The sequence below is a fragment of the Dipodomys spectabilis genome, unplaced genomic scaffold (assembly GCF_019054845.1).
Source record: "Dipodomys spectabilis isolate Male_0828 unplaced genomic scaffold, ASM1905484v1 ptg000273l, whole genome shotgun sequence".
NCBI lineage: Eukaryota > Metazoa > Chordata > Mammalia > Rodentia > Heteromyidae > Dipodomys > Dipodomys spectabilis.
Genome location: NW_024870950.1, coordinates 5901764 through 5914190, shown reverse-complemented (window position 1 = coordinate 5914190; position 12427 = coordinate 5901764). Strand labels below are relative to the sequence as shown.

General features: G+C 45.1%; 1 protein-coding gene across 1 annotated transcript in view; it reads left to right on the top strand.

The window, feature by feature from the left end:
* Pmfbp1 (polyamine modulated factor 1 binding protein 1) overlaps positions 1–12427 on the top strand; it is a 43653-nt gene that overhangs the window by 23608 nt on the left and 7618 nt on the right. The window contains exons 7-13 of the mRNA XM_042700806.1: positions 3359–3485; positions 3573–3730; positions 5422–5665; positions 9255–9444; positions 9596–9749; positions 10319–10486; positions 10724–10861. Coding sequence (XP_042556740.1) covers positions 3359–3485; positions 3573–3730; positions 5422–5665; positions 9255–9444; positions 9596–9749; positions 10319–10486; positions 10724–10861 — 1179 coding nt within the window. The remainder of the gene's footprint in view (positions 1–3358; positions 3486–3572; positions 3731–5421; positions 5666–9254; positions 9445–9595; positions 9750–10318; positions 10487–10723; positions 10862–12427) is intronic.

The window sequence follows — 12427 nt, the reverse complement described above, 5'->3', positions numbered from 1 at the left end:
CACCTAGTGTCTAGCTAGAATTGAAAGCTGCAGATTTAGGGAGGATTTTGAATGCAATTTCCTTCCCTTTTTAACTCTAGAACATTCAGAGCATTTTAATTGATTTTAAAAATAAATAAAAGTTAAGCCATAGAAACAGAGATTTGATGAGCCAATGGTCAAGGTCTGCCAGGCCAAGTCCTGACAGGCCAGTCTTACCTGAACATAAGGTGCATGGCAGAGCCAGCCTCTGGAGAGCCTGTACTGTGTGGGTCAGCTGGGGCACGCTGGATGCTGCAGTGGGGAGAGAAGAGAGAGAGAACAAACACATGATCTGCCCCAGGGGTCCTATCATGGGGAGCCAGAGACTTCTCATTCTCACTTTCCAATTGCAGAAAGTTGGATGAACAAGGGATCAATATTGAACTTTGTAGTCGTTCTTCTTTGTTACTGCAGATACCATCAATACTTATTTTGAAAGTCAATTTCATGTTATTCATATCTGACCTATGGCAACACCTCATAGCACTCCATTTTTAAAATGATACAGATGAGAAACCTCCCCATAAAATAGCCATTTTATAGTTCCCATCCGAGCCTTCATGCTGCCTGTATGTGCCTTTATGTGTGAAATGATGCATACCATGGTTTGATACAGCTGTCCCCTACTGCCCTGTCAGTTGGTGCCACCCTAGTATGAACCTTTAATCCTACAGTACCCACACTTTTCTCCTGTCTTTGGACTATATTTCTACTTCCTGTCCATTCTGAAATCACATTAACAACTCTACCCAGCATCCCGAGGCCCAAGCAATCAATCATTCTTCAGTCATGTGTCCCTGCCTCCCCTAGGTGACAAAATATTCCTTTATCAGGTGCATTATCTCAAGCCTGTAATCCCAGCTAATTGGGAGGTGAAGATTAAGGATCTGTTTGGGGCCAGCCAGTGCGTAAGAGTGCAGGAAACTCCATGTCAACCAATAACTGGGTGTAGTGGATTGTGCCTGTCATATCAGCTACAGAGGAAGTACAAAGGCCAAGTATACCTATCATTCCCATGACACTAGGAAGCTCAAGTAGGAGGACTACAACCCAGGTTATGACCATGAAGCGAAGCCTTACATCAAAAATAACTAGGATGACTGGGTACCAGTGGCTCACACCTGAAATCCTAGCTACTCAGGAGGCTGAGATCCGAGGATCACAGTTCAAAGCCAGCCCAGGCAAGAAAGTCCATGAGACTCTTATCTTCAGTAAACCACCAGAAAACCAGAAGTGGTGCTGTGGCTCAAGTGGTAGAGTGTTATCCTTAAGCTGAAGAGCTGAGGGACAGCACCCAGGCCCAGATTTCAAGCCCCATGACTGACTATATATATATATATATATATATATATATATATATATATATATATAACCAAAATGGGCTAGGAATGTGGCTTAGTGGTAGAGTGCTTCCCTAATATACATGAAGCCCTGGATTCAATTCCTTATTACCACATAAACAGGAAAGGCCAAAAGTGGTGCTGTGGCTCAAGTGGTAGAGTGCTATCCTTGAGCAAAGACATAGGCACAGTGCCCAGGCCCTGAGTTCAAACCCCAGGACTGACAAAAAAAAATAACCAAGACAAGACCTGTAATCCTAGCTACTCAAGAGGCTGAGATCTGAGGATCATGTTCATAGCCCGCCTGGGCAGAAAAGTCCCCGTGAGAATATTATCTCCAATTAACCACTCAAAAACCAGAAGTAATGCTGTTACTCAAGTGGTAGAGTGCTATCCTTGAGCACAAAGAAGCTCAGGGACAATGCCCAGGCACTGAGTTCAAATCCCACAACCATCAAAAAATAAAAAAGCAATCAAGACAGAAATGGGCTGAAGGCATAGCTAAAGTGGGTAGAGCACCTGTCCTGCAAAAATGAGGCCCTGAGTTCAGTCCCCAGTTCCACCCAAAGAAAAAAGTGTTTCCTAGCCATGCGCTGGTGGCTCATGCCCGTAATCCTAGCTACTCAGGAGGCTGAGATCTGAGGATCACGGTTCAAAGCCAGCCTGGATAGGAAAGTCCATGAGACTCTTATCTCCAATAAACCACTCAGAAAAAAAAAAACCATAAGTGGCACTGTGGCTCAAGTGGTAGAGGTTAGCCTTGAGCTGAAGAGCTGAGGGACAGCACCCAGGCCCAGAGTTCAAGCCCCACGACCAACAACAACAACAAAAAAAAAGTGTTTCTACTCTTTCAGAGTAGCCACAGTTCTTGTAGAGGGACTTCAACCCCCACAAGATGCGACTGCCCGTAACTCCCCATGCCCTCCTACACACCAATCTTCTGCCCCATGCTAACCCCACTGGCCTCCCTGGTGTCCTTCCTGCAGGCTCTTGTCACTGGCCCATCCCTCTGCCCTACAAAGCTCCCCTCTCAGATACCTATAAGAGGGATCCTCCTCCTCCTCCCAGGTCTGCGCTCAGAGTCCCCCTTCTTCGTGAGGCCAGCCCATCTTCCTGTCTAAAATTGCAGCACACATACTCCTCCCTGCCCCCCTGGACCTCCATGTCTCCTTTGCTGTCCCGTTTTTCCCATGGATGCATCAATGCTTGACTTTTTCTATAAGTCACTACTTATTATGCCCTTGGTCTCACCTCACTAGAAGGTCATTTCCAGCAGGACTAAGGATTCATGGTCTTTGTTCATTGTTCCACAGTCTCCAGCACCTAGGACAGTGCCTGGAGCGTACAGTGCTCCATCAGTGACTGACTGGTGCAGAGAGGACATTCTGTGTAAACATGAGCAGTCTGCAACATCCTTCTTCAAATCATTCTCTTTTTAAATTTTTGTTAAGGGGGAAAGCAGGAGAAAATGAAAGTGGGGGTAACACTGCAGAAATGAGCCAGGCGCCAGTGGCTCACGCCTGTAATCCTAGCTATTCAGGAGGCTGAGATCTGAGGATCACAGTTCAAAGCCAGCCCAGACAAGAAAGTCCGTGAGACTTTCTTCCAGGAAACTGGAAATGGCGCCTGTGGCTCAAGGTGGTAGAGCGCTAGCCTTAAGCTGAAGAGCTCAGGGACAGCACCCAAACCCAGAGTGCAAGCCCCATAACTGGCAAAAGAAAAGAAAAACAAATGCACTCATTACTTTACATTACCTTACTTGTGTAACTGTCAGCCCTGTGTACATCACCTCTACAATAAAGAGAATGCACAAACCATAAAATTCATCGCTATCTAATTCCAGGGCGTTTTTACCACCCCAGAGAAACTCCATGGAGTGGCTCCCCCTCCCTCCTTAGTCCCTGGCAAGCACTACCATCCCCCGCGTCTGCTCAAAGTTGCACTGTGGACATGTCTCTGATGTCCTCATGCTTCTTTGCTCTTCTCCCTGATGCCAGATTCTGAAACACCTGCAGGAGCAGAAGGACAGCCAGTGCCAACATGTGGAGGAGTACAAGAACCTCGTGAAGGACCTGCGCACGGAACTGGAAACGGTGTCAGAGCAGAAGAAGAACATCATGAAGGGTTAGCCGAGGCTGCTGGGCTCAGCTGGAGAGCCAGAAGGAAGCGGAGCTCTCTTCTGAGCAACCACATCCTGTCCACCCATTGTAGACATGATGAAGCTGGAGCTGGACCTGCACCGGTTACGGGAGGAGTCATCTGCCCACAGCGAGAAGAAGGACAGAGAGATGTGTGTTCTGCAGCGCCAGCTGGAGGAGCTACAGCTGCAGTGCGCAGAGGCAAAAAAGATGACTTTGGATAAAGACAAGGTGAGCTCAGGGGCTTTCTTGTTGGCAGGTGTGAGGCCGGGCTTTGGGCTAAACCAATTCTGCCACCCTCTCCACCCCTACCACTGTACTTGCTACCAGAGACACTGCACAGTGTCCCAGCATGCTCTTTTGTCCCAGACACAGCTTGGGGTATTTCTCTGGAAGTTTTTGGTCTAGTCCTGTGGCTTGAACCAGGACCTGGGCACTGTCCCTGAACTTTTGTACTCAAAACTGGTGTTCCACTACTTGAGCCACAACTCTACTCTCAGCTTTTTGATTGTTCAATGGAGATATGCATCTCATAGACTTTTCTGCCTGGGCTGGCTTTTGAATCAAGATCCTCAGATCTCAGCCTCCTGTGCAGCTAGGATTACAGGCATGAGCCACTGGCACCTGGTTCTGGCACTTTTTTTTTTGTAACATGTAATAACTGTATAGATTATGTTGGGACTATAGAGGCATAAGAAAGGACCGTCCCCCATCCTGAAGGGTAGCAAGCAAGTTTGAGAGTAACAAGCAAGTTTGAGGGTAACAAGCAAGTTTGAGGGTAACAAGCAAGTTTGAGGGTAACAAGCAAATTTGAGACACACTTGCATTGTTCTCTTATACTTTTCTCACACTTGAATTGGAAGGAAATGCTATAAAAGAAATAAGAAGTCTCCTTATTAAGAATTCCATGTGAATTCCACCTTTTAAAACTACAAATCTTATGAATACACAAAGCAGTTGGAAATGTTAATGGTGCTACGCAATGGCCTAGATGAGTTGTAGTTGCCAGCGTGAACTAAGTTCCCAGAAATGCCTTGAAATGAAACCAAGAATGGAAAGACTGTGAAGCCAGTGCAAACTGTTACAGTCAGGACTGTTCCAACACTAGCCTTCCCTCACACCTATCACTTATCATCCCGTTGGATTGACTGGTTGCTCAGTAAAGCCTCTTGCTTCAAAGTAAGAGGAAACAGAGTGACATGCAGCAAGGAGTCTGAATAGCCATCTCTAAGCCACTCCTGTATCATTCAGCAAATACTCTTGAGCCCCTACAACATTCTAAGCAGTGTTGTAGGCACTAAGAATGTGACATACCACATTTTTCTCTAGATGAGCTGGAAGCCAGGAGAGACTATTTGGACATCCACTATATCCAAAGTTGTATACAGCAGTGACTCCTTAACCATTCTATCCTTATCCAGTGTATCCACTGGATACATTCCAAGACCCCCATGGATACCTGCAACCACAGATAATATCCAGTCCTCTATACCTATTTTTTCTTATACCAATGATAGTACCACTGATAAAATTAAGCTGATAAAATTATATAAATTAGGCTCAGTAAGATCTTAACCAAAAAGGTAACTAATGATAGAGAAATTGCTGTAGGCTACAATGAAATTTGTGTGAATGTGATACTCAGCCCCTTCCCCTGGTGCTGTTAGCCAAAGCTAACAATGTGCTCCCCAACCCCAACCCCCCAACCCCAATCCCTGACTCCCAGCACTCTCTCCTGCACTCCTGACTTGTGTTTTCTGAGGTCCCCGGTGGCTGTGGATACCCATCCTAGTGTCAGGAGGCTCTAGCAATTTCCAGGCAAGAGATGCTGGTAACGTGGAGGAGGACTTGGGGCTGCTCCTGACAGACTGTGCCAGCTGGGGCTCAGGCCTTTCCAAGCATCTCCACTTTGCTTTCTTCAGCTGCTCCAAGAGAAGGAAAATACGCTTCATGAGCTGGAAAGGAAGGTGAGCCAGGTTCAGGGCCTCCTCAGGAAAAAGGAGCTGGAGCTGGAGAAGAACCAGTCCACACTGAGAGACATGGAAGAGACCCTCAAGGAGGCCAGGCAGGACTCCAAGAGCAAGCTGGAGTGCGAGGCCCTGCGGGCTGAAGTCCAGAACCTGACAGACCTCCTGGAGGAATCCAAACAGCATCAGAAGACCACGGGTGAGGCTGCCCCTCCCTCCCCAGATGGCCACCCCAATGTCTCCCCTCCAGTGGTATCTCCAAGTGGGTCCCTCCACCCTTCTGAACTCCCTTACTTACCCCGAGCTCACCACCTCTCTGAAACCTCCACCACAGCTGAACTCACAAACATACACACCCTTCCCTGGACTCTCTCAGATGAAGATCCCATAGGAAGGACTGGGCTCAGAGTCTGGGCTTTGCATCAGATTCTTCTCCATCTTCTCATAGTTGGCCCCTCCCCTGCCTGGTTTTCAACTTCCTCTCTCCCTTTCACTTCCAAACACATGCTCTCTACCCAGCTGGGACTACAGAGATCGTGTCCTTGCCCCTCTGCGGAGACTGCTTTCTTAGGCTACCAGCATTTGCCCCTTGGCTATAGGGTTTCTTTGGGGAAGAAGACAGTGTGCTTGAATTAGATGTATTGGTGGTGATTAAACAACCAGTGAGTATATTAAAGCTACTGAATTGTCCACCTTCAAGGGATAAATGTGTGTTATGTGAAGGTGCTATCAATCTAAAAAGATCTGAGGCTGGGCGTCCTTTGTCTCTCTGTATGCTACCTTACAAGGTCGCCATTCTCACTCAAAATCTCCTTTTTCAGCTCTGGAGACATTCTGTGCCTCATTCATCCATAGAGCTTGTTTCTGGCTTCTCTCTTCCCACCCGGCTCAGACTGTAGTAGTCCACCCCTGAAGACTCTGCCTTCCTTCCTTTCCCCTGTCTCTCTGTGCTCTTTCTCTAGTGAGCTCTCTCCTCGTAGCTCCATTACTCTGCTGATGACCTCCAAACATACAGCCCCAGCCTGGTTTTGCAGCTATGGTCAGCCCTATCTTGTTTCCCCTAGACACTCCATCTTCTCTTCTGACTCAGATTCCTAAAACTGAACTGCCCACCACATTCCAAGGGATGACTTCCTTTTTCAGATCAGGAAACTTTGAGGAGGAATGGTGTTTAAGTCGAAACTGGAGCATGAAGAACATACTTGACATGAAAAAACCCCAGTGAGAGCTGGGGACCAGTGGCTCATGCCTGTAATCCTCACATTCCAAAGCCATCCCAGGCAGACAAATCCAAGAGAACCTTTATCTCCAATTAACCAGCAAAAAGCCAAAGTAGAGGTGTGGCTCAAGCCTTGAGCAGAGAAAAGGAAATTGAGAGACCCTAAATTCAAGCCCCAGTACCCCTTCCCCTGTCTGTCTGCCTCTCTCTCTCTCTCTCTTTCTCTCTTTCTCTCTTTCTCTCTCTCTCTCTTACACACACACACACACACACACACACACACACACACACACAAGTGAGCAACTTACTTAGGAGTTCTTCCATTGAGGCAAGAGCATGGGAGAAAGGAAATGGAAGTCTTCTCTAATCTAATGTGTTCTGGTTTGCCTAAAGCACTCTTTCATACCAAGTCTCTGCTCAATGAGTCAAGTTTAAATATTTTTCTCAAGCCTTCAAAGTCCTCTGCAACCTCCTTGAATGCACTTACCTACTTAGCTCCCATTTTGCCTTTCAAACTGAACCAGCCCTCACGTCTTCCCCATATCTTTTTCCCCATCTCCATCCCACATGGATCTTTCTTCCTGCCCTCATAGTCGGTGAGATTTTAACATTCCAGAGTTCTCAAGCCAAGGGTGTCGCTGTGCGGTAGAGCATTGCTTAGCATGCACAGGATCCTAAACTTAATCTCCAGAAAGCATCCAAAAATAATAACATTCCAGTGGTCTCTGATGAGTAAGCCAGTTATGGCTGTAAAACTCCATTGGAGGGGAGCAGGGGAGGAATCAATATTTGTCTTTCATAGCAGGACAAGAAATGCAGGAGACTCTGAGTAACTTCTACTAATTTTCATAATTTTGTCCAAGAGATAGAAGGCAGATAATTTTTTAAATTTTTTTATTGTGAAAATATTGTACAGAGGGGTTACAATTACATGGGCAAGGTAATGAGTACATTTCTTATCAAGCATTGTTGCCTCCTCCTTTGTTTCCCCTTCCCATCCCTTCCCATCCCTTCCCATCCCCCCTGCCCCCCTACCCAATCCGCCCCCACCCCTCCTCCCCACCGAAGTTGTAAAGTTCGTTTTTCCACATAACAACTTGTACATCTCATTGTTGCAATGGATCCACCTGTATCTCTATTTAAATGAGTTGTTTTTTCCCTTCCCCTTCACAAATTATACCAACATCAAATACAGTGAAAGCAGGGGTTACACTGTGGGGGAGGGACATTCAAAGCAACAAAGAAATCATCTTATAAATATGTTAGAAACAATAGCATGAAAGAAAAAAAAACATTTGAATACTTATCTTGGGGTTCATTTCCCTAACATCAACTTATCTGACCTTTTCTGCTTGACTCAGACATATACTAGATATTGCAAATAAGGGAAACCATGGGACCTATGTTTCTTTGGGTCTGGCTTACTTCACTTAATATAATTTTTTCCAAGTCTTTCCATTTCCTAACAAATGGAGCAATGTCATTCTTTCTGATGGAGGCATAGAATTCCATTGTGTATATATACCACATTTTCTTGATCCATTCATCTACTGAGGGGCATCTGGGTTGGTTCCATATCTTAGCTATGGTAAATAAGGCCGCAACAAACATAGTTGTGCTGGTAGCTTTAGTGTGGTCTTGTTTGTGATCATTTGGGTAAATGCCCAAAAGTGGGATTGCTGGGTCATAGGGGAGCTCTATATGGAGTCTTTTGAGGAACCTCCATACTGCTTTCCAAAGTAGTTGAACAAGTTACACTCCCACCAACAATGCTGTAAGGTTCCCTTCTGGCCACATCCTCTCCAGCATCTGTTGTTATTAGAGATCTTGATTATGCCATCCTAACTGGGGGTGAGGTGGTATCTCAATGTTGTTTTGATTTGCATTTCTTTTCTGGCTAGAGAGGTTGAGCATTTCTTCATGTGTCTATTGGCCATCCTTCTTTCCTCCTTAGAGAAGTTTCTCTTTAAGTCTTTAGCCCACTTATTTATTGGGCTGTTGTTTCTTTGAGGATTTGTTGTTGGGGGATTTAATTTTTAAGTGCCAAGTATATTTTAGATATGAGACCCTTGTCCATTGTATGGCTAGTGAAGATCTTCTTCCAATCCGTAGGCTTTCTAGTGATCTTGCTAGCTATGTCCTTTGCCATGCAGAAGCTCTGCAATTTTATTCAATCCCATTTGTCCAACCTTTCTTTGACTTGTTGTGTTTCTAGGTCTCTATTAAGAAAATTTCGGCCTGTGCCAAGGAGACCTAGGGTTTCTCCTATTCTATCCTGTAATGTTTTCAGAGTGTCAGCTTTGACTCCGAGGTCTTTGATCCATTTGGAGTTGATTCTGGTGCAGGGTGATATATAAGGATCTAGCTTTAGTTTTCTACAAGTAGTTAACCAATTTTGGAAGGCAGATAATTTAACAGAGATCTTTAGACCTGATCATAAAATGGAGAGGACAGGTGGGAAATGGAGTAAGAACAGTTCTAGACTCTAACCAGCCCTGTTGGAGAGTGCAACCTTCCCATATGCTCTTCTACATGGACATGCCATCAACCTGTCTCTTGGTTTCTGCAGGTCAGCAATTATCCCAATGTAAGGATGAGAAAGAGGAAGTAAAGCACAAACTAGAGGAGACCCAGAGGAAACTGCAGAACTGCATTCTCAAGGACAAGGAGAAGGCGGAAATCATCGAGAACCTGCAGAAAGAGCTACAGAAAAACCAAAGGAAGGGCTCAGCCATTGAAGCAGAGCTGTTAGAAAACAGGTACCTCCCGTTCCCTTCCCTGGGAGCCAGCCTGGACCACAGTGGATGACAGCCAGAAATGAGACAAGCAAGACCTCCCTAGAAGGCCAGCCCACAGCCTGCCAGCAATTGGCACTGGAATGTTTTCCTTGTTGTTGCCTCTTTGCTTTAGGAAACAGGGAGAAGAGTTGGCCTTAGAACTGGCAGAGGCTCTGAGAAAGCTTGAAAATGCAGAGAAGGAGAAGAAGCAGCTTCAGAAGTCACTAGTTGAGCAGGATATAAAAATAAATGACATGATGAGTTATGGCAAAGTCATTCAGCACCAGGTATGGAGGGCAAGTAGGCAGCCAGTACCAGCAGCTGTCCTGCTCTGAGGTTAAATGAATCCTTCTTTATTTGGAAAGATCCAGGCAGATGGATGACCCAGAATGTATGTTAGTTGCTATATCAGCCACTTGGCAAGAATTCCCATGGCCAGTAATAAGCATTTTTAAAAGAATAAGCTCAAAATGAATCAAATAACAGTGTTATTCTTTCAATAATTCAAAAGGTCTCCTTGTGGATCAATTTTAAATCTTTGCTTCCCTAACTGTTCTTTTTTGTACTCTTCTAAGATAGTTTAAAACTTTATTCAAAGAGGTTTCTGTCTTAATAGATTGGTAAATGGGAGGAAATACTGACACTATGGGAATTAGATCAACAAACAAAATTGATTAAACTAATTAAAGAAAAACTGTTGACGGCACATGGGAACACATTTGTCCATTGCATATACCATAGAACTAAGGGATTGTTCTCATATATATCTTGATCTTTTTCTGTTTATAATGGTCTAAATTTTTTGTCCAAATACAAACGTAGTGTAAGACTGTCTTTCTACCTTTTATTTTCTCAGCAAAGGGAACTAGAAAGGGCCAAAACCCAGGCAGAAGGTGACCTTCAGGATACAATAAGGTCACTGGAAGAAAAACAGGAACTGTTGAAAAAGAGCAAAGAAAAGGAGACGTCGCTGGAGTATGAACTTGACGCTTTGCAACAGGAAGTAAAAAGGAAGGAAAAGGCGGTAAGAAGGGGAATCTGGTGAGAGGCAGATCGTGAATCCAGGGCCAATTTCATGAACCTCCCTGGCTCGGGAGAGATGCAGAAGTTATGGGTATCCAGCGCTCAGGAGAGAAAGGAGGGACATTGGGAAAGACCACTGGGTAGGAGAAGGAACAGTGGGGTGGGGAAAGAGTGGAGTTTTAACAGTAGACTAAGTGAACATTTCTCTTCTATATTTTGCTCTCTACTGGGGGAACAGTGGAAAGACAGTTGGAGAAAGTTGGAGGATGAAAACAAGCATCTCCAGGAAAAGTTGACCAATGCTGCTTCACAACTAGAATCTGCTGCCAACAAATGCAGTGCTACCCAGAAAATTGTCGATGATCTGAACTCACAGGTAAGGAGGTAGAACCTCAGAGAGAGGAGAGCCTGGATCCTGTGACCCTTGATTTGAAATCCACCTGTGTGGACTGCACCTCTGGTGCAACCACGAAACTGACTGGCTCGGCCAACTCTATATTCTGTGGCCCTTGCAGCCTCTACCCTTCCCTTCCCTTAGATGAGGTCTCTCTCTCTCTCTCTCCCTCCCCACAAAACATTTCTTTCCTATGTACAAAGTTTTATTTCATCCTCAGTGGAGTCCCCAACTATCTGGACTTTCATACCAAACCTTTCGGTGTTGTGTTTTAGGCCAGAATTAAGTGAATTGGTTGTTTGGGACAATTTGTTAGAGAACATTTCCAGAGCTAGTCATAAAACATAGAAAGGGGATAAGACAAGAAACATTTTATTGGGTACTTCACATAGGTAAAAATGACAGGAAATAGAAAATGGCATCTGACATGAGCTAGGCACTATGCTTCAATCCAGTCATCATTTGTGTAAAACTTTACATACATAGAGATAGATAGATAGATAGATAGATAGATAGATAGATAGATAGATAGATAGATAGATATTGCTGTGCTCCCCTGTCTACAGCTGGAAGAAAATCTGAAGCTCCAGGTCACTAAGTAGCAAGCAGAGGAGTAAAGCGTACTGAGCTTGGGTTGTGAAGCACTAACACCTGTTCCTCTCCATCATGAGCAGTGACATTTCCCACAACTGAATACATTGCATCTTTTGGGGTGGGGGAGGAATAGAGAGCATCTTGGCATACAAAGGAAACATTAAGCAATTCTAACGGCTTCATATTATCTATCTTAAAAAGTTATTAACATTGAATTGCTATTCTTTAAGAATAGCACAGGAAATGGGGTACCAGTGGCTCACACACATGATCCTTGCAACTTAGGAGGCTGAGACCTGGAGGATCATGATTTGAAGCTGGCTTCAGCCAGAAAGTTTATGAGACATTTTCACTGGCTGTGGTGGCATGTACCTGTCAAGGTTAGCCATCATGGTCAGAATGTCCATGAGACTCCATCTCCAGAGAAGGAGACTCTGTGTGTATGCCTGTGATCCCAGACAACAGTGGGAAGCCTAAAGTAAATGGATCACAGTCCAGGCACTGGCCTGGATGGGAAATGAGTCCTCATCCTAAAAATAACCAGTGAAGCCAGGCGCTGGTCGCTCATGCCTATAATCCTAGCTACTCAAGAGGCTGAGATCTAAGGATCACAGTTCAAGGCCAGCCTGGGCAGGAAGGTCCCTGAGACTCTTATCTCCAATTAACCACCAGAAAACCAGAGGTGACACTGTGGCTCAAGTGGTAGAGTACTCACCTTGAGCTGAAGAGCTGAGGGACAGTGCCCAGGCCCAGAGTTGAAGCCCCATGACAGAGAAAAATAAATAAATAACCAGTGAAACACAAGGCTCATTTAGCGATACAACACCAGACTAGAAAACACAAGGCCTGAAATTAAACAACTGTAATGCTGAGAGAGACAGAGGCAACCAGAGAGAAAGAGACACAGACAGAGAGAAAGACACAGAGATAGAAAGAGAAGGGAAGGAAAGGGGA